Source organism: Rhinolophus sinicus, chromosome 3 (genome assembly GCF_057876585.1).
Source record: "Rhinolophus sinicus isolate RSI-liver-muscle chromosome 3, RSI-T2T, whole genome shotgun sequence".
Taxonomy (NCBI): Eukaryota; Metazoa; Chordata; class Mammalia; order Chiroptera; family Rhinolophidae; genus Rhinolophus; species Rhinolophus sinicus.
The window spans coordinates 145,894,606-145,916,515 of record NC_142503.1 but is presented as its reverse complement, the minus strand read 5'-3'; the positions used below and the strand labels follow the sequence as shown (position 1 = coordinate 145,916,515).

General features: G+C 38.6%; 1 protein-coding gene across 2 annotated transcripts in view; it reads right to left on the bottom strand.

The window, feature by feature from the left end:
• Window positions 1-839: 839 nt before the first annotated feature.
• The window catches only part of SCG3 (secretogranin III), a 33,083-nt gene continuing 12,012 nt past the window's right edge, over window positions 840-21,910 (bottom strand). Inside the window, exons 8-12 of one of the 2 annotated variants that reach the window (XM_019730634.3) lie at window positions 20,686-20,802; window positions 17,426-17,509; window positions 15,572-15,703; window positions 5,890-5,970; window positions 840-1,428 (exon numbers count right to left, since the gene is read on the bottom strand). In XM_019730634.3, the coding sequence (XP_019586193.1) occupies window positions 1,310-1,428; window positions 5,890-5,970; window positions 15,572-15,703; window positions 17,426-17,509; window positions 20,686-20,802 (533 nt within the window). In that variant the 3' untranslated portion in view covers window positions 840-1,309. The remainder of the gene's footprint in view (window positions 1,429-5,889; window positions 5,971-15,571; window positions 15,704-17,425; window positions 17,510-20,685; window positions 20,803-21,910) is intronic. The other variant, XM_074327743.2, reaches the window with a different exon arrangement.

Here is a 21,910-nt window from a genome sequence, read left to right as displayed (position 1 = left end):
CTGGCTTCTCTAGAACATATTAAGTAACTAGTTTATTTGAGTGTCAGGCGTTGGTTTTTGTTTATTTTTGCAACTCTATAGAGGATGGGCGGAGCAGTAGTGGTCTCCTACATGTGAAAAACACCCTTTTACATTTTCCCTGTAAGTTCCCCAGTCCTCACCAAAAAGTGAATACCAAGTAGGGGCATTTAAAAGACAAGTATCAGAAGGCTATTTGAAGTAGTGACAGCTAATACACAAAGTATTATTTTTATGATTTTCAACTGAAATATGTGGAAAACAATTTTTATTGAATAGCACATTTTTAGAGCATTCTTTGGTATGGGAACATCGCCCATTAACATTTCAGGAAGACCTTGGGACCGTGTATTGTTTCCAGGGCTGTTTGGGTGGTGGTGGCTGAGAAAGACAGGTTGCAGGGACCTGCAGTTCATTAACTTTTCTTCAGGGAAGCTCATCTCCCAGCTTTGGTTCACAGGGAAGAGAATGATTTTTATCTCTGTTTCAACTCTACTGCCTGGCCCTCTTGCTTTCTGTTGAGAAATCTTGGCTTGGATCAAGTCCAATTTAGATAACGCAGATCTGGCATACATTTTTACCTTGCTTGATGTAGTGTTTATGACCTCATTTTTATTCTTGGAGAGTACATATGTATCTCTCTTAATAAACAAACTCAATGTCTGAAAACTAAGGGAAAATGTTTAGAGTGGGGGAAAATTGGTAATAAATCCAGCAAATCCTATGCCTATTTTTCAGGTTCCTGTTTGTACCATTGGGCCTGATAAAGAGCCAGCAAGAGCAGCCAAAAAAGCAGATAGCTTCCTTTAAGCTATAGAGGCTTTGAGAAAACGTGACTTTATTTCAACCAAAAGGGAACTGGTAGTGGAAATGACATCTTGTAAGAGACATATGCTATGAGATGCTTTGGTACCCAGCATGCCTTGAAAATACAACCCCCTTATTCTTCAGGGGGTGCTTATATGTGTGACACAGCAGGAAAAAGTTTCATTTTTAAGTTGCGTCCATTACAGGATTTTCCAAAGCAACATATCTCTGATTATAAAATTGAAATCTACAGGGAAATAAGGATTCTACATACAAAATCTCAGCTTACATACAACTTTACTTTTCAGATAGTTTTTATGGCAAGAAAGCTGTTTTTAACCACTTCTAAAAGGTTAACTACTGTAAATCCAGCACTTTCTAATAATCCTTGGGTCAAAATAACTTTCATCACACAATTAGAAGAGTTTTAAGCTATATTATGTTTTCTGAAACAGTGGAAAGAATCTTGGATCTTTTGCCATTTTTACAGGCTGCTGTAAATCCGCTTGATGGCATCGGCTTCTTCTTTATCAAGGATGCCTTTCTCCACGTAAGCATCAGCTTGTTGGTTGATGAAGTCCCTCATCTTTGAAAGGTCATAATCTAGAAAATATCATGAGAGTATCATGAGCAAAGACCAGTAAAGAGCAATCCCATTGCAATGATTGCCGTGAACTAAGAAGCGTTTACCATTAACTAAGAACCACCACAACCATCCCGTCTTTCACACTGGAAGACATTTTAGGCCTTGGCATTTGTGCAGGACTTCGCAATTTAAAATCACAGGTATGTGTATTATGTTAGCTCATCCGCTCTCCATCATCACACCTGTGAGGTGTTCCTTCAGTTGGGGTGTACCACCCTCATCTGACTATGGGGGGAACAGGCTCAGAGACCAGGGCTTTGCAAACTTTACTGTATATACCAATCACCTAGGACTCTTGGGCAGCTGCAGATTTGCATTCAGTAGATTCGAGGTGGGGTCCCAGAATCTGCATTTTAAACAGCTCACGGGAGATGCTGCTGCTGCTGTTCTAGGAATCACACTTGGGGTAAGAAGATCCTAAAACTTAAGTAGCTGGTTCAAGGTCACACAGGTAGTAACGTTATGATCCAGGTTTTTTGACTTTCTGAACTTGTTACACTGGTTAGTCAACACACCTTTAAATTTTTTCCCAATTAAGAATTACCTTGATTTTCACAGTTAGAATTATATACACGGAGCAAAAAGCCAAACCATAACCTCATTATGGTTTCTCTGTCCTACTTGAACAAACAAAAAAATTATGTAAACCATTAAACCACCCACCCAAAACAAAGAGATCCCCAAAGTAAGGAGACTGCTTGTGGCATCTTTCTGAAGACTTAAAAAGAAACCACATCTTTCCTTGATTCTTTAAGCATTATATACTTAGTGTTTTAAAAAATGAAAACTACAGAAACACAAAATAAAATTTAAATCACCTGAATTCTATTAATCATGGATAACCACAGCTGGTATTTTGTTCTGTTTCTTTTTAGCTTTTCAAATATATCTATCTCAACCCAGAATTGAAAGTATATAAAAGAATTGAAATCACGTAAAACCTTATAACTGGCTCCTTCCACTTAACTTTAAACAATGGGCAGTAATTTCTTCAGAAACACTATTTTAAAGGCTACATACAATACCATACATCTTATGGAGGTACCAAAATGTATGACAACACCCTTCATGTTGGGTACTGGGTCTTCCACACTATCAAGTGCTTAAGGAGACCTCTCTAAATTGGGAGTTCCTCATTTTGAGGCTGAGTTCCTTGAGGACAGTGCCATTTGTCTTGGATGTTGGCAGCCCTTGAACCAGAGGCCTGCTTTCCATCAGTTTGTAAAGGGAAGAGAAAGGAGAGAGGGGGATACAAAAGCTCAGAGCATTCCACGGCCCCTTTAGCTAGCCTGAATACCTCCTTAATCTGGGTCCCTTGGGCATCTTTAAGCCCCTGCATGAAAGGAAAACTAAGCATGACGGGACCTCTCTGCAAGCACCAGGCATTTATCATATCAAGGTGAGCCGAGGCTTAGAGAGAGCTGTTTCTTCTCCACCAGGGAGAGCATTTGCTCCTCACTCGGGCACAGCCATGAGGATTAAAGAGAGGAGTCTTGGCATCGAGCACTTTACAACCATCATCTGACCTGCTCTTCACAAAACCCATGAGGTAAGCAACAGTATCCCCCTTTCAGAGATGAAGAAACGGGACAGAGGAGGTAAATCATATGCTCGGCTCGTGGCAGTCAGATTCGGACCCCGGATCTGTCTGTCGTCACTGCTGTGACCACTCTGTGGCCTTGAAGTAGTGAACGTGAAGGGTCTAATGCATGCAGAACAAATGTTCAGTTAGTGCTTGGGTTTTGTTTGTTTGTTTGTTTGTTTTTTGACTTTCCCTTTCTCTCAGACACAAAATAGAGAACCGGCTAAACATACATTTTGTGTGCACTTCAGGAGCCGATTCCTGACTGACTCATAGGGCACAAAGAGGCATTTCTTGATTACCACTTGTTCAAATTAATACTTGCTCTTCAGACTGGTTGCAGGGTCAACATTTCAGTGGGACAAAAGGCAGACTCCCATAGACAGATGTGAAGAGGTCCAGGTGATTTGAATGGGCAAATAGGAAACTACTGTGCTTTCTTTCGAAATGGAAAAACTGTGTCTTTATGACAGAGCTACCACTGTATGCCAGGAAAACAAGCCTGGTGCCGAGGAAAGGCTGTTAGCTGGCTGTGAGAGTACACAAGTCAGTAACCACCTTGCTCATCTTAAAAGGGGTTTTAAGGTTGGTAGGTTCAAAAGAGGTAAGGGCTGCGATTCACTTTTTTAAAAGTGCAGACTTTTATTTTAAGGCTGCACAAGATTTTATCATTATCCTCTCTATCACACCACATGGACTGTTCTTGCCTCGATTTGGGAAGGAGATTCAAGTCCCCCAGTCCCCGCCAAACAAAGGGCATCAGCAGAGGTGAAGGAAGGTCAGAACTGATAGTAAGACTTCCTGCTCATACAGCTACCGCCACTGCATGGCCCTAGATCCACACAGGCTTTGAGAGATGACCCCACTCTAGCAGAGCACATGTGAAGGGTGGAGGAAGAGCTCTCTGTTCCTGCCTGCAGGAGGGTCTAGTGCATATCACCCTTACTTCCCGGAGGCAGAAGGGAGCAGCAAACTCAACACCGTTGTTCTGAGGTTTGCTCACAGAGCCTTGGAAGCAAACGTCAGAGGTCCACACTTCACTAGGCTGGTCGTTTCTGTAAGTGGAAGACTGAATTGCAGGATGTTGTCAGTTATGACCAGGAATCTGATTTATAGGTTCATTGGAGAAAGAAATAACATAAATAGTCCATATTGTTGGACCATACCATTTACATTGGTTTTGGAATACATTTCAAATATCGCACCTACTGTCTTACACTGATTCTAAGATAAACTTTTTTTATTTTAAAATCTTCACAGTCATTGATGGCATGTTGTAATATTTCTTCCTTGGTGGTACATGAAACAATGGTACATCTTCCAATCAATGACACATTTGATGAAATATGGTTCACGTGAATTTTAATGGAAACGACAGCCTGGAAATTCACATCATACTGAGCCAAATAAAATGAATATGTGTGAAGATCTGATCATTGTTTCCATCTTGCTTAACACATAAGACCACAGGCTAATGGTATGCTGAAAATACCTCTTCCTCCCACTGTGCTCTATCTCAGTGGTTCTCAAACTTGGCTGCATGGTGGAAAAATGAGGGGTTTAAAAATACTAATGCCCGGGTCCTGCCCTTCAAGTTTCTGATTTGGTGGTGCCATGGGGCATTAGGATATGTAGCAGTTCGGCATATGATTTGCATGCACTTTGAGGTTTGAGAAGCACTGCTTGTCTGGTCTTAGAAGCCTCACCTTGCAACTGCTCTGGCCAGACCCCCGGGAATCATAGCAGACTCCTCTTGATTCGCGTAGCTCTCAAGTTTCTTCCCTCTTTCCTTATTTCCTCTGCCTTGCCTTGGCTTAAGCATCATCATTTCTGCTCTAGATCTTTGTTTCCTGTCTCTCCAGCCTTCTGAGGTCTAATTTTTTCAAGCTGTAATCACACTGCTTGCCAGATAGATTTTTCAGTTCTTAACTGAGTTCTCAGGGCTTAAGTAAGCCCTACTGTAGGCTCCTCTGGCTAAAGCGAGCCTCCTTTGCAGCGTGCACAAGCCTCTTCTTGACCTGGCTATTATCGCCCACCTTCCCAGTCCTGTCTGCGGATGCTCCCCACAGACATCCAGTGTTCCTGGGAAACCGAATGGCTCCAGTTCCCAGAATGCATGTTTTGTCCTTTCGTCTTGGCATGCAGCGTTCCCCCTGCCTACCATCTCTCTTCACTTGCCGGAGGATTTCACGCGGCCTTTCCAAACCCAGCGATCTCTGTCTCTGTAAGGATATGCACCCCTTCCTCTTGCCTCCTTTGCATGACCACTCCTGCCTATGACAGTATCAAGCAGGGCCAACAGTACTTTACTGATGCCGTGAGCAATTTTGGGTGGGGTGGGGCTACCTTATACTGTGCTTCACATTTCTGGCACTCAGAACAGAATCTAGTACTGTGTTTTGAGTGAGTGAGTGACCTGCTTTCATGACTGCAGCGTACACCTAAGAAGTGCTCAGAAAACGCCTTTGTTTAAAATACCCCAAGAAAAGGGTGGGGGGAGAAGACAAAACAAGATTGACAAATGTTGATAATTATTGAAGGTGGGGTGATAGATGCATGGGGATTCATTATACTATTCTCTCTACTCTTGTTTGACTTTTTTTTCCCGTCATAAAATGTCAAAGAAAAGAAAAAAAAAAAAAGCCTTTGTTTAAAAGGCTGGTTTGAAAAATAAGACAAACGGAAGTTCTGTTCCCTTTTGCATCTGGGAAGAGCTGCAGTATTTCTGGACTCAGACTGGAGATTTTGGCCCAGTTTGATTGTGGGAATCTTTATTTAACAAGAGCCCCTGCCAAATGGGTGAAGTTTGCAATTTATAACTACACTAAAGCCTTACCTTCTTTATTTCCTTTTTTGTTATGTTTCTTCAACCATTCAATATTTTTTCTGATGGCTTCCAAATAGGCTTCTGTTTTCCCTGGAAAAGGCAGAGAACCCACATCAAACACTCATAAAATTCCATTGCATTTCTTTCTAAAGACCACTCTTACGTTTAAAACGATAAACAAATATTGGAGTTATCAATAACTTGTGAGTTGGTGTCCCTAGGAGGCTGTGTGCATATTTGTGTGGGGGTAGCAGGGTTAAGGAGAGTGGGTGGGGATAAGATTCCAGGAGAAGGGACCAAGCTGGTCAGTGTCAAGGAGCCAATATCACCCCACACAAATAACACATTTGATATCCTGGCAGAGAAGGGTTGATTCAACTCACTGGATAGGTGGATCCTTACAATTCTTAGATTGGTTCAATTGTGAGTAGAGATGGCTCTTCCAAACTGAGGAGCACTGTCGGGTCAAGACCTGAGTCACAATCTATCATCAAATAAGTGATGTTAAGTAAGCCCAAATTCGTGGCTTTGTGTAAGTTGCTATGCAAGTCTTCTGCCCAATTCTGGTAGGGAGTGTGTAAAAACCCAGATGAAGAGGCAACCTGGGCCTCATTTCAAGGTTTGGATAGCGAACCTAGAACTTATTCTAGTAAAACTCCCTTGGATGTAAAACATTCTCTGATGAACCTCAAGTGTGGTGGGAGAATACCAAGCGTCACTGAAGTATCTGCTGTTTGATGGCCTCTGCATCCCTTGACTGAAAGTGGGTATTATCATCAACTTAGAGAGGAGGAAACTAAGGCTCAGAGAGGCTAAGTGCCGTGCCTGGGGCCACACAGGAAATAACAGAGCTGGAATTTGGACTCTGATCTTGCCAAGTTTTTGCTACCTATACTATCTGAAAGATAACACCTGTCTTCAGACATGGATACTGGTGTATCCTCATTCTGTTTCAAAGAAATCAACCATCCCCTGAATTGGCTGAGGCCCCTAATGCTCAGAGTATCTGTATCAAGAAACCAGGTGGTCTGGAGAGGACTGGATTGCCTAAGAAAAGAGGCTTTCAAAGTCCAAGGCCTCTCCAAAAATAATGGCTGCCAAGGCTCAGTGTAGGAACTATTCATTCTGAGCCCTATTACCTCTAGTCTACTGCCTAGACCTCTTGGTTGAACTGTCAGTACTGTGTGCTTTTCATGAGCCAGGGGCTGTGCCTTGTGCTACAAAATGCATCATCTCTTCTACTCTTCACAACAACCTTTTGAGGTAGTCCTATTTCATACCCATTTTACAGATGAAGAAACTGAGGCACAGAGAGATTAATATGCTGAAGATCACATGGCTAGTAAGTAGTAGATCCAAGTTTGAACCTGGGTACCTTGTTCATGAACAATAACACTGCCTTAAGATTTGACGCTGATCAAAAAAAAAAAAAATTTGATGACGCTCCAATTTCTATTGCATTTAACTAAGTGACTTCCTGATCTTATAAGCCCACTCCTACCTCACTATTGAGGCTCCATGTTATTTGGTCCCCCAAAGAAGCACAGAGAAACTCTTGTGCAAAAAGTAGACAAGAGAAGAGCCCTGCAATTTTCAGTCCCTTTTCACTTCAATGGCATGTGTAGAAAAAGCCTTGATTTCAGTACTTTGTTTTTAAGAACATTTGAGCATGTGAAAAACAATGTCCCCCTGGCTGATGTTATACAATTACAGCCCAATGAATATAGAGATTTTCATTGTCTGTTGCCGGTTTACTGAGAAGGTCAACTGGATTTGGTGACATAAAAACAGTGTTCTCTATTTCAAATTAATTCGGTTAGAAAAGGCATTTTGAACAAGCAAAGAAATCTTAGTGCAGACTATTTCTAAAGAATGCAACTTCACTATTTTTAAAGAGTTTACATCAAATAAGTGGATCTCATAGGGCTTGCTTTAATGAATAGATAATTTGTCATTAGTACATTAAGTAATTAGGGCTTCTGAAACTTTTGAGAATGTATGAAAATAGTCTTGTTCTTTAAATAATTTTAAGCATTCTTCTCACAGTCTTATCTATGACATTGTATCATAATGTGGCGAGCTTATTTGAGAAAAGGAAAAGCAGAGCTTAGTCTCTGTTTAACTACTGCACTAAAAATTCTGCATTAGGAGAATGAAAAACAAATATGAGGTTTTTGTCTCAGTATAGCAGACATTGTTGGTTCCCTACCCTCATGCTTCCCTTATTCCAAATATGCTAATGAAGGGACCCTAAACCTATGGTGGACAAAATTGGTAGATAAATACCCCAGCTTCCTTACTCCTCGCATTGCCCAGAAATCCTCAGTGGGACTGAGCCCCCGCTGTCCATAGCTAAAGCCCACTCATTGACAAACCTTATATTGGCTCCTTTCCCTTCCCTGTCTCATGTACCTATCCCTCCATTAGTGCTTCCTGGTTTCACCTTCCAATTCCACTACTTGACCTCAAATCCTTCTCACAGGGTCTGCTTTGAAGGGAACCCAACCTAAGACAATTTGAAATAGGGGAATCAGCAACTTTGGTAGGTTGCTTTTCGCTCAGAAACCAATTATGTATAAAAATGGTGTTGGATTTTAAAAAGTATGAAATGCATGAAAAGTAATTTCATTCACTAGATTGACATATTAACGCACAACAGAGAACAAGTTTACTATAATAGTTTACTGCAGCTTAAAGAAAACTAGCCTGCAATCCATCAAAACACTACTACCTTGTGGATCATAACATACATAATTAGAAAGTTTCTCTGATTTAAAATAGAATCCCCCAATCATCCTCATCCCCCTTTTCTGCTTTATTTTTATCCATAGCACTTATCACTTTCTACTACATCATATCATTTAAGTTTGTTTGTTTTCCTCCCTTAGGAATATTTCTTGTGTGCTGATGTACTCTCATGCCTAGAATAAAGCCTGACCCATAGTAGGCTCTCAATAAATATTAGCCAAATGAGTGAATGGATGAAGGCTTTTTATATATTAGCCACCTTGTAATGAGAAGATTGTTTGGTGAGCATGGAATTGAAACTACAGAAAACACAATTTTTAAAGTACAAATGTTATAGATTTCTTTCTTTTCCTTTTTATATTTTTTTTTTACAGAAAAATAAACTTTATTTGAAAGACTTGAAATTTAGTGAATTCTGAATGGTTATAGCAGAAACACCTTTAAATACCTATGAGTATGCTAGACATATTACATCCATGTGTCATTCAAGCTCCACAAAGCTCTATGAAATAAGCATTATTATTCCCATTTTACTCATGAGGAAACTACGGCTCAGAAAGATTAAGTGACGTGCCCATGGTGACACAGCTGAGTAAGGGTCAGAGCTTGGTCTTGAACCAGAATGAATCTGGAGCCTTGAATGAGTGGAGCTGGATAAGATCCATCTTTTAGACCGGAGTGACTTTAGTGCCTGCTATTGTTGCCTCTAAACTGGCACTAAGGCAGTGAGTGGTTCTCAGACTAGGCTGCACACTCAAATCACTTCAGGGAGCTTTTGAAACTCCTGATGCCCAGGTCACCCCCATACCAATGAAATCAGGATATCTTCAGGATATCTGTGGGGCGGGAAGGGGGTTAAGGACCAAGCATCAGTTTTTCTGTTTTTTTTTTTGTTGTTGTTGTTGTTGTTTTACAAATAATCCTGAGACGATTCCAATATGGGGTCACGTTTGGGAACCACCGCCCCTGGTATTAGGACCTGTACACATTTACAGGAGCACCAGTGACAACAGGAATAAAATCAGGTGTTCCTCTGCTCTTGGAGAGAAGCAGCTGGTTCCTGTTTACATTTTCTCTTCTCGGGAGCTGTAAAGTACATCCTTTATTTACACAATATGCACTGAAAGCCCAGGAGAGTCCATTTTGGAAAGCTGGACTATTTTTTTTTTTTTTTTTCAAATTTATCTCTGCTTCCTTTGGAAAAAAATAGCTCATAGTTGAGGTAATATGGCAGCAGCCTTAAAACATATGTTGAAGCAGATGGGAAGAGAGCCAGAGTCAGGAGGCAGCCCTGCTTTTCTGGCTGTTCTGGTTTTCAGCACTACAGAAGAAATATCCTTTTTTATACATGAATTCGTCCTGACCCTGACAGGCTATCTTGATCTGCACCACCTTAAAAAAACAAAAACAAAGCTGAAGAAGTCAAGAGTTAACCTATTGAATACTGGATATACTAAAGATGTTAGCTCTTCTAAAAGAGTGTTTATAAAAATTAAGTTTGATATAATGCTTACAATTGTATATAGTAAAGATTATATGGTTAGTTCTGAGCTGCATAAAGCCAAGCAACTGACATTTGTGTCATGGATGCCAACATGGGCCCTACAGACATTCAATTCAAGAATGTTGACATAACGATGACATTTTCTGTGCCGAAAATGCAGTATGGAATACTGGGCTGAGCACGGCATGGGTGACAGCGCACATGAGTTCAGGGCCCGGCTCTGCCCTTCTTTGGCTATAAGATCTTGGGTGAGTCACTTCACCTTCTGAGCCTTGGTTTACTGATTTGTAAATTAAGGAGTAAATCCTAAAAAGAAGATCTGTAGTTTCTACATGTGGAAAGAAGTTCTCTTTTGCTGTCCCTGAAAAACCTGTGTGGATGGCAGGTCTCTGGTGCTTGAGCTTAGCTCCTAGAACACTTACTGACTCACAGGGGAGAAGACGGGGCTCCCTATTTTTGGACATTTCTAGAAGAATGCTTTGGGGCTTGAACAAAGGCAGGAATTTTCTCCTCTTACGTTGCTTTAAAAATAGGAGGATCCATATATATGAGTTAGTCAATTTATTATCAATTTATAATTAAATAGTCTACCTTCTCTTCTGCCTTCCATAAAGAAGATATGGGAATGATAGGATATTTAGGTGAAAGGTATCTTAGAGACCACTTTTTTAACCCAATTCGGTTATCCAGCCATAAACTTGACAAATGACAGCATTGGAAGGAGTTTATGGTATTATAATGCTTACCTCATGCTTTGGATGATTGAAAGAAAAAGGTTTGCAGTGACTCATAAGAGAGAAGTGAATGAGTAAACATCAAACTGGCAAAGACAGCCACAATTAGATCATGGAATGAAGTTTTAAAGTACTTTTCTTTGGTCTCCAGAGAGCAATTTACTTGAAAAGTTAAGCAACTTTATAGATATCATTGAAATTAGAATAAATTTGATTTCATTGGTACATCCCTAAATTTAGGAATAATTATTAAATCATTCAAATACCAACTAGAAATAAATATTCTTACAGATTATTGTTAATGTGAGTCCTTGTAGAAAGCACAAGTTTAAATAGTTTAAACAATATTCAAAGGTGAATGTGTCATTTTTTTTGTCATTGGTAATTAAATTGGATTTTTTTTTACACTGTCTGCCTGAGATGACATTTCTGTAAGTTGATATAAATGTAGGATATTATTATTATACATTATTATTATTATTATTATTATTATTATTATTAATCCTATTCTCCAAGGACCCACATATGCTTGGCATGATTAATAAATATTTGCTGTGGTTGGATGGGGCCATCACCTCACATTGCAAGGCCAAAGCAGACTATAGATGTTTCCTATCAATGTGTCTTGTTTATAATTAATTCCCTAAGTGGTTTTAGCTGTGCCATTACCTTGTCCCTTGCTCTGCTCTTCAATGTGCCCCAACTTTCCCTCTGAAGGGAGCCTTTTGTACATACTCCTGATTCATCGATACAGAAGATATGCGTGCATGTGTGTGGCTTGTGTTACACTTGCCTATGCATGGGTTAAGAACTATTATTCTCAGGTCATTTCGAAGCTTGCTTGAGTCCTCAGAGTTAGGCATTGGTTCTTGTATTCCTCCTGTGGCACAGTGCCAGGCATGCTGTCTGCATAAATCTTTATTTGTTGCTAAATAAATGTCTCAGAAACCCCAGTCAACCCCACCTTCACCCACATGAATGCTTTTATTTTTCTTCCTAGAGACAACAGGTGTTTCCTCAGTGGGTTTCATAATACAGAAGCAGAATAGCCTTTGAAAAAAGTGCAAATAAAGCAACTGTGAATACAAAAGTATATTCTGGGGATTAACTACATTTTTTTTTTTTTTTTCAAGAAATGGTCACCTTTGACTTAAGCTCAGTTTGATATTTTCTAAACTGTACTAGAATCAAATTTCCCTGTCCTATAGTAACGGGGTCAGGGGTAGCATGAATAAATTAAATCTCTAAATAAAAATAATTTTAGCCCCGAATCCCTACCTCTTCCTAATGTTTTAGGAGAACCATTACACAGAGTAACACTAAATGGATGGAGTTTTACTCTCTGCCCTACCCGTTATTATCTGATGGAAATCTTAATGAGAAAAGAAATCTAACCTCATCATTAGTCTCTAAATACATCCTAAATTGTCAATACCATGAATCATGAATCAAGCTACCATGAATTAACTCCTTCATATTCCTTTTTACATAATATTTTCCTAAAACAAGCAAAGAAACCTACCTGTCAGCACCCATTCGTAGGGACATTTGCACAGTGATATAAGGTGTTGTCTTAAGCACAGGGCATGCTGCCTCAGCAAGTCAAAGGACCTAGATATGGTTTGTTGTGTTCTACAGAAATAGATTTATTATACACGGGCTGCTTGCAGAGGACATGATGCAGGCATACTGGGTTTCTGTTGGGGTGAGCTGTAATGCTTTGTGCTGCCCAATTCCTAGCCCAGTCTCAGGCCACAGGACCACCCTTTTCCTCATTAGCTATCTTTCAAGAGTTTACCACTCATCCTCTACCTCACATCCATTAAGATAGCTCTGATTGAAAAACAGAAAATAAAAACTGTTGGTAAAGATGTAGAGACATTGGAACACTTGCACACTATTGATGGGAATGTAAAAGAATGCAGTGCTATGGAAACAATATGGGTTTACTCAAAAAATTAAAAATAGAATTACTATATGATCCAACAATTTCACTTCTGGGAATATTCCCCCCAAAACTGAATGTAGGGTCTCAAGGAGATATTTGTAATACAATGTTCACAGCAGCATTAATCATAATAGCCAAAAGGTAGAAGCAACCCAACTGTCCATAGTCAAATGGATGGATAAACAAAATGTGGTATACACATACAATAGAATATCATTCAGCCTTAAAAAGGAAGGAAATTCTGCCATATGCTACAGCATAGATGAAACTTTAGAGGACATTATGCTAAGTGAAATAAGCCAACCACACACACACAAAAACAAGTACTGTGTGATTCCACTTATATGAGGTACCTAAAGTAGTCAAATTCAGAGACAGAAAGTAGAATGGTGGTTGCCAGGGGCTGGAAAGAAAGGAGAATGGGGAGTTATTATTTAATGAGTGTAATGTTTCAATTTTGCCTGAAAAGAATTCTGGAAATGGATGGTATGCTGGCAGCACAAAAATATGAATGCTACTGAACGTACATTAAAAAATGGTTGGGATGGTAAATTTTTATGTTATGTGTATTTTACCACAATTTCTCAAAAAAATTAAAAGATTAAATAAAAGTTTATACTGATCCAAAGAGGGTCTAGGGTTGAGTGAAAGTATCAAGGCAGCGTGACTGGTCTACAGGGTCAGCAAACATGACATGGATATCACCAATTCCCCCTCAGATACCCATGACAAACATTATTAATTATCCCAATATTCTTTCCTCCTGAGCCCAGATGCAAAATCATAACCTCTCTTAACACAGGCTACTATCAAACAATTAGAGTTCATATGTTAGCTATCTCAACATAGGAGAAAATTGTGAATGTCTTTGAAATTCACGCTAGAGAAAAGAAGGATACAATAGTATAAAACTGCATAAGACAGGAAAAATCAACGTAAACTTGACACGTTAAGAAAAAATTTCTTTTTCAGTCCTCCCTCAAAAATGTCCCATGAACTGAAATAGAAGCAGTACCTTTGGCTAACATCACCACTCATTTGAACCCATGTAATCCAGATTCAGCTCTATATTTTCTACAAAAAGGAACCAGAACTCTTTGAAGGGGAATTGATTTCAAATCTTGAGACAGAGGGTGTCTAGAGTATCCTGTTGTTGTCAGAGAGCAAAGATGCTTTTTAAATCCACTGAATGTAGTGCTAAGAGGACAAAAGAGAAACAGGGGGACTCCTTCTGCCCAAGCTATACCCATATAGCATAAAATCATCATCATCATCAACTAGAACAAGATACATAAATGGAAAAAGGTAATATAAAGTGTTAAATGCAGTAGTAATATAAAAGGGAACTAGTTTGACATTTTATTGCTGTTATTTAGTTACAAGGTACTGAGTACATAGCTAGTCTGTTTCTTGTCTACTTAATACACACACACACACTGTTAAGCATGGGTCTATCAAGTATGGAGTGAACCTATTTCTATCTGTATGAGCAGGGAAGAGTGGGAACTTGCAAATGGGACAAGCAGTTCCTTCAAAATTAAGAGTTATACCATGAGCAGGATCAGCTCTGTGGCCTCGTATCAGACTATAGCAAAGAATAAGCAAAGTCCATCAGCTCATTGCCATCAATGATTATACATAAACAATGAAAAGAGAGTCCAATGGTGTGTTTTCAGGTGATAGATCAGCTGAATGTCATGCCCACTCCCCAAGGGAGAGCAATGACCCACTCCCTCAGCTTATAGGGGATAAAAACCTCTAGATGACCCTACTAATGAGCTACTGATAAGACACATATAAGGTTCCACTTATACCAAAGAGGTCAATGTATCATAAAGACAGAAAAATAAAGTAGGTTTAAGCCATCTGTTCACGACTTCTGGTAAAAACAATGAGTTTCAGAAAAAGCGTATCTGTCTGAGAGACAAGAATATAAATTTTCCATGATGTAACTAGCACGCGTTGTAATAAAAGAGGCTTGAATCACTGGACTATGCAACCAAATCCTACATCCTGACCTGAAATTAAAGTTAACAATTAAGAACTTGCAAACTCACAGAGTCTTCTTTCTTTCAGGGTATGGTAAAGTTTCTAAAATCCTAGGAAAATGTAAATTTTGTATCATGTAGGCATACTAAAGCAGAGTAAACTTCGGACCCCAGGAATGTATAAGAATAAAGATAAAAACATATGTTTTGTAACTATTGGACTAGTTTAATATGTGGTTTTTATGTTTTTTAAGGTAGTTAGGTTATTTTAGGAAATTTGATACATTTGATTTGTGATTTTTAATCAAGTCCTTAAAAGTATTTGTCAGGTTGCAATCACTGTAAAGGATTAAGGAAATTTGCTTTGTTAAATCCATAAATTTTGATGACTTTGCTGAGTATATAGTATGTGACTATTAGAGGAATATCAATTACATTTACAGAAATATTGCTTAATATATTCCTAAGAGTATAAATTGGACAGTGAACAATGCACAAATGTTTGTGAATATTCCTCCCCAAGCACAAAAGTCCATTGGACACTAAAGAAAATCAGAAAGATAAAACCAATTTGCCATCCCAGGAGACTCAAGCACATTAAAAAAAGATTGCTATTCATATAAAGATACCATATGCTGAATCTTTTCTATCCAGATGGTGTTAATTTCTCAGATTTGGTGGGACCTGACTTTTAGATCACTCTTCCAGGTGCAGTGAAAGTTTTTGATTCCCTGATTTCATTGCCAACCTACAGCTATCAATTCCATACCTTTTGGTTCATCTGTTTTTCCTATTGGGTTATCATCTTTTGTGGAATCTTTCAAGGTTCCATATTCCTTTTCCATCTTAGCCGCTTCTTCCTTGGTACTATCTGTTTCTTCATGACTTTTCTCTGATGGTGCTGTAATCAGATTGTGCACTGTTGTTATAACCCTATTTCCTATTTATTAATTAATTCCTAACATAGAAACAAACTTTATTGAAAAGGTACAGTTTGAGGTCAGGTAATTTTTTGAGGTGAAAGGGATTTTCATGATTATCTAGTCCAACTCGCTCCTCCCCATTTTACAGCAGAAGAACCTGAGGCCCAGAGAGGGGAGAAATGTGCCTAAGGTCACTAAGGTCACCCGCTGAGTTAGCAGAACAGCTGACCTCCCCACCCCCACCCCAGCTTTCTGGGTTCTGGTTTAGTGTTCTTTCCCTTCTGTCACACTGTATCATTAGAGAGTGAGTTATTGTCCTTACTTTAATCAATGTAGGCAATCAAGTAGGCTATGTCAGATCCCAACGTAGATTTGAATCTTGATTCCAAAGGAAAATAACTGTAGTTGCCCAATTTCTCCTTGGTGTTGTATTTTGAAGAACACGCTATTACTCAGAGTAGCACCTAAGAATCTGGGGGCTGTGGAAGAGCTTTTCTCCATCTGCCTCTTTCTTCATACTCCCTTGCCCTCGTCACCCCAAGGCAAAGTAGAGAATTGGACCCTTGCTGTCAAGAAAGGATAACCCTTGCTCACTTGTCCCCTAAAAATAGCACTATTTCCTTCTAATACTCCTATATTGAATTAAAAAATCATAAACCTTAAAGTAGGTAACCCCTTGAAAACAATTGTAATGCATTCCTGTTGTCAATAAACTGAGGAGCCTCAAGCAGCCTAATAATAAGCTGGGTTTTTTTCAATAAAAGGATTACTAATACAGAAAAAATAGGAAAGAAAGAAAAATCAGTTATTGTGTCATTATGTAAAACATCCACAACCAGTGCTGTGGTCTGTATTTCTTTTTTTCTTTTTGATGTATAATTTTTTTCTTAGTTGTGGCACAATTTTGTTGCTTGCTTTTGTCATTCACATCATGATGGAAGGACGTTTCCAGGTTATTAAAAACTACTTCAAAACATCATTTTAAAAGACTGTATATTATGCCATCACATATATGTCATAACTTCTGTGATAGGGACACAAACTTAAGGTATAAGAACTTGCAATCTTTTCTTTATTTGCTCTTCCCTCCCCCCTGAAAGGAAGCTCCTTTGTATACATTGGTTTGGTGGGGTTTGCCTAGCTGAGCAGGGTGATGGGTACAGATGCAGAAGTGAAGAAACTGAAAGGGTAAATCATACTAGGGGCAGACTATCCCAGAGAAGAGAGAAGACCTGGGAGGAGAGAGAAAGTGGAAGGGGTAGCAGAGAATGGACAGATGACCAGGGACAATAGTCTGGAAAAGTTATCTGGGGAAAAAAACAACAACTAAAAACTAAAGGAGAATTTTAGGAAGAATTGCTCAGTTTTGTGATGTAGCCCTCTCTGTTTCCCACCAGCCATCTCCTGAGAATCTTCTGTAAAGACATACATTTCTTTTCAATGCATCTTGAGATCAGATTTCTGTGTTGGGACTGGCCACAAAACAGCCAAGGGTATAGCTATTTAATCCCATCGTTGGATTTCAGATGTTAAAACGTTGTGAAATCTTACTAACAATGGTCACCCGAATAATCTTTAATTAAAAAAAAACAACTTTGTTAAATCCACAATTCTTTATCAACATTTATTGAGGTTTATTACTTACCACTCAACAGGGTGGTTGTGCTAAAGGCTAGGAAAAATAGCTAAATTAATCATACCTGGGAAAAGCTTGTTTTTATTGTCAGTAACATTTTTTTCTAGCTTGTTCTTGGTCTGAAGAGCAATCGTTTCATCCAAGTTTTCTGGAGGGAGGAGGGGAAGACATACAATTTTATTTCCTGAAAGATGCTATCAAACTTCTACTAAAAACTGTTTAAACCTCACCAGGAATATCACAAGAGCAATTCCACAATGTTAACACTGCTAGTAAGATGCTTTGACATGGACTTTATTTCTAGGAATCACAGACTCTCAGGACTGAAAGGCATTTTGTTTGAGATCCTCAAGTTCGGTCCCCTGCTCAGTTAATTGCAGAAGTCCCTTCCGTATCTTTGTGGCACTGCCAGAACACATCCAGGGCAGAAACCTATAATGGACACCTATGGTTTTGCCTACTTGATTTTCTTTTGGAGAACACAGACCTCTCCCACTCAGCACATTTGACTCAAATGGGTCTGAACAACCCAGGCCTGGCTCCTCAGGATCTTCCATCCCCTGGGCTACAGTGATTGGTTCAAGGAGAAACATATGCTCAAGTCAGGCCAATGAGATTCATTGCTAGAACCATTGGGAGAAAAAGGCTCTTTCCCACCAGGATTGTTGTGCTGTGAGGACGTGAGGCTGAGGCTGTGCTAGCCATCTTGTTTCTATAAGGGAGCAGATTGTCTGGAAAGTCAGAGCTGTGAGATGGGGAGGAATAGACTCCTCACACGATAGGTAAACTTCACAAACCTGAAGCCACACCAACCCCAAACACAGACTTTTCAGTTACATGAGGCAATTAAATTTCCTTATTGCTTAAGCCAAAGAGTTGGATTTCCATCATTTAGGGTCCTCACTAATTCATGAGGCAGCCAGTCCTATTGTTAGGTAGTCTTAAGGGTGAGAATTTCCCTGTTCCTATCAAGATGAAATCTGTATCCTTGCCTTTGTCCTAACTTTGCTCTTTGGAGTAACATCATATAGGTGCTACCAGACAGAAATCTAGACTATGACCACCTCAAGGTAGACAATGCATTAGAATCCACACTCTTTGTATTCAGTTATTCAACCAACCACATATCCATCTCTCTAATACAGCAGGCCTTTTTTTGCTATTTGCAAACAAGCACTTCTTTGCAATTAGTCTATAAAGATTCCATTGTAACTTTGTATTATTTCTCCCCAAGTAAACTCCTACTTCCACCCTCCCCTCAGGCCTCTTTTGAGAAGAAAATCAGTATTCTATTGTGTGATGCATTTTGTTTTCTTTCTGATAGTATTTTGGTATATTTCCTTCCAACTTTCTAATAGTGTATCTGTTTTTTAACACCAAAATTGATGTCACATTCTAAATGGCTTTGAGCATTCAACAGTATATCGTGAACATTTCATCCTGTCATTAATCCTTATAAACAATATTTACATTGTATATGTAATAAACATATACAATTATTAAAAATACAAAAATTTAAAACTAAAATTAAATAGCCCAACATAAGAATAAATTAATAAATTATTTTAGATATTCTCCTCTTGTGGAGTATCTAGGTTATTTTCATTGTTTTTTTCCCTATAAACCAGTGTTGTCCAATAGAACTTTCTGTAATGATGGAAATATTCATTTCTGTACTGTTCAATATGGTAGCCACCAGGCACATGTGGCAACTGAACACTTTAAATGTGCCTAGTATAAATGAGAAATTAAATTTTGAATTTTGTTTACTCTTAATTACTTTCAATATTAACAGCAATGTGTCGTTAGTGGCCACCATATTGGGCAACACAGCTATAAACAGCAGTGGAAATACCTACCTTGTGCATAAGCCTTGTGCCATCTCTAATTTATTTCCATAGGATAAATGACTTAAGTGTGGAAGTTCTGAGTCACAGGCTCTTGGTATGAAATAGTGACAGATTTGAACCAATGTTTTTGATCTACTGTTAAATGAGTAAAGTAGGCCACAAAGCACTGTGTGTAATATGAACTCATTTTTGGTTAAATAAAAGGAAAAAATGACATACGCATACAAGTGTGTGCGCACACACAGAGAAAAACATCTGAAAAGATATAAATCAAAATGTTACCTGGATGCTGGCATGAGCGATCTTTTTACTTTCTTTTTTTGCATTGACTGATTTTAAAAAACGAATATGCTCTTTTATATCAGAAAAAAACAGCAAAACTATTTTCATGTAGGAAAAAAATGGAGTTCATACAAAATAATTCTAGATTACTCTGTCCTAGTAGGTTTTCTTTTCTGTTTAATTCTCCCTCCCTCATCAGAGATCAGAGTAAGGGGCCATGAAGTCATCTTGCCCAAAGAACATGAGGGATACATGGTATTTGTTGATTAGCTAAATCAAGCAGGAAAACAAAAGGCTCTAAAACAACAACTTACAGGCAGAATCAAAGAGTGTCCAAGCTTATTTATAAAGTTCCAAGAATCAAGGGTTGGCAAACTTTTTCTGTAAAGGGCCAGACAGTAAACATTTTTGGCTTTTCAGGCCATATGGTCTCTGTCGCAATTACTCAACTCTGCCATTGCAGCACAAAAACAGCCAGAGACACTAAAACAAATGAGCACAGCTGTGTTCCAACAAAACTTCATTTATGGACACTGAAATTTGAATTTTAGATAGTTTTCTTGTGTCACAAAACACTATTCTTCTTTTGATTTTTTTCCAACCATTTCAAAATATAAAAGACATTCTTAGCTTGTGTGTTATACAAAAACAGGTGATGGGCCAGATTTGGTCCTTGGGCAGTAGTTTACCAGCCATTGACAACAAAGCCCTTTTCTTTATAGATGCAGAAACTGAGGCACAGCAAGGAGAGTGCCTTCCTCCACAAGACAGAGCTGGTCTGAGGCAGAACTTCTGATGCCAGTCCAGTGCTCTTTCCTCCTTACCGCACACAGACCTCACTGGTTAAAATCAAGACTCTTTTAGTCCTAACCATTCAAACACAATTGAAAAACAGTAAGTCAAATTTTAATAAAGTTATCTATGTGGTGATTATTAGAGAGTGTTAGGAAGATAAAATATAACAAATGTGCAATGTTTGTACTCTAATTGGATCTATAAAGATAAAGAGTTGAACACTTCTGGTTAATTTTATTTGCATATATTATCAAGCTGGGCAATTCTGGTTACCCAGATGATTCAGGTTATTTTGGCATAAACTATCATATTAGTGAAGTGATTATTGCCCAATCCCTAAATCACTTTGGACAATGGAAACTAACCACAATAAAAACAAAACAGATAGGACTCTCACCAAGGTAGGAAACACCTTCTTCTGGAGATATTGTGCCATACTTTACCATCATCTTCACAAAGTCAATCAACGTTTTCATGATAGTAATCAGTGTTTCTTTCTCTTTTGCCTCTTTTTCTATATAAAAGAACAAAATAATTTTTAAAGAAAACTAGTGGAGTATAGCTTCATCTTTCAATGTCAGTTTATGAAATATGGCATCTTACTGAAATATTTCTCCCTATATTTATAGCTAAAACCATATATATTTAATTTACAAAAAGCCTAAGACTTTATTGGGAATACAGGACAATGTACAGGAATACTGAACTTTTTCAGAAATGGACAATTATAACTCCTCCGAAAAGATTTACTTTAATCTAAAATATTTTATTAATAGAGTAGATGATAGAGACAGTTTATGACCTGAGATAATATGAACTCAAAAGGAAGGTTAGAAGATTGGTGACCCAACAACTTTTCTCTCCACTCGGGTTGTACATTTTTGAGGGCCAGAACGACCTGTGTTCATTAATCAAGATTAATATTTTAGATAAGAACACACATGTACCTTCATTTTTTAAATGTAAGGTTGATCTTTAACAGTAGTATATATTATTTTCTATACTTTATTTCATTTTAAAGTATAGATGTATATAATAACACTATTCCAACAGTATCGTAAATAATGGTGAAATTAACATTCTCTTCCTCCTCCCAATTCCTCCTCCCCATCAGTAACCACTAACCAGCTTCTTGGGAACTCTTCATATTTAACATAGTGTTCTGCATCTGTTTGGAACAAGATGGCCAACGATTCTGTAGTAGTTTAGTACACACGTATTAATTCTAAAATCAGAAAAAAATCTATTTCCATTTTTGAAGAAAAGAAAAACTAAGATGCTAGAGGAGAACCCAAATTCCCTATTCTTTTAGGTGTTATGAAGGATTTTCCTCTACATACTTATAGTCTTTCCCCCCATCTTTTCATCTTCCCTATACATGAGGTTAGTAGGCAATAGCCATTGGTCTATATTTCTCTACCAATGGGATTTGGAATCTTTCTTCTCTCTGCTCTCCTGGAACAGTGGAAGGCACCTGAGAAAAGCATTTGATCTGCAGACTCAAACTATCCCTGGGATTGGCTCTTTCAAGAGCTAGACTGAGGAGCAGGGAAGGAGCAAGCCCACTCTCAACTCTCATACTAAGCTCAGTTCTACAACCCAGTCTTCACCAGTCTCAGAGA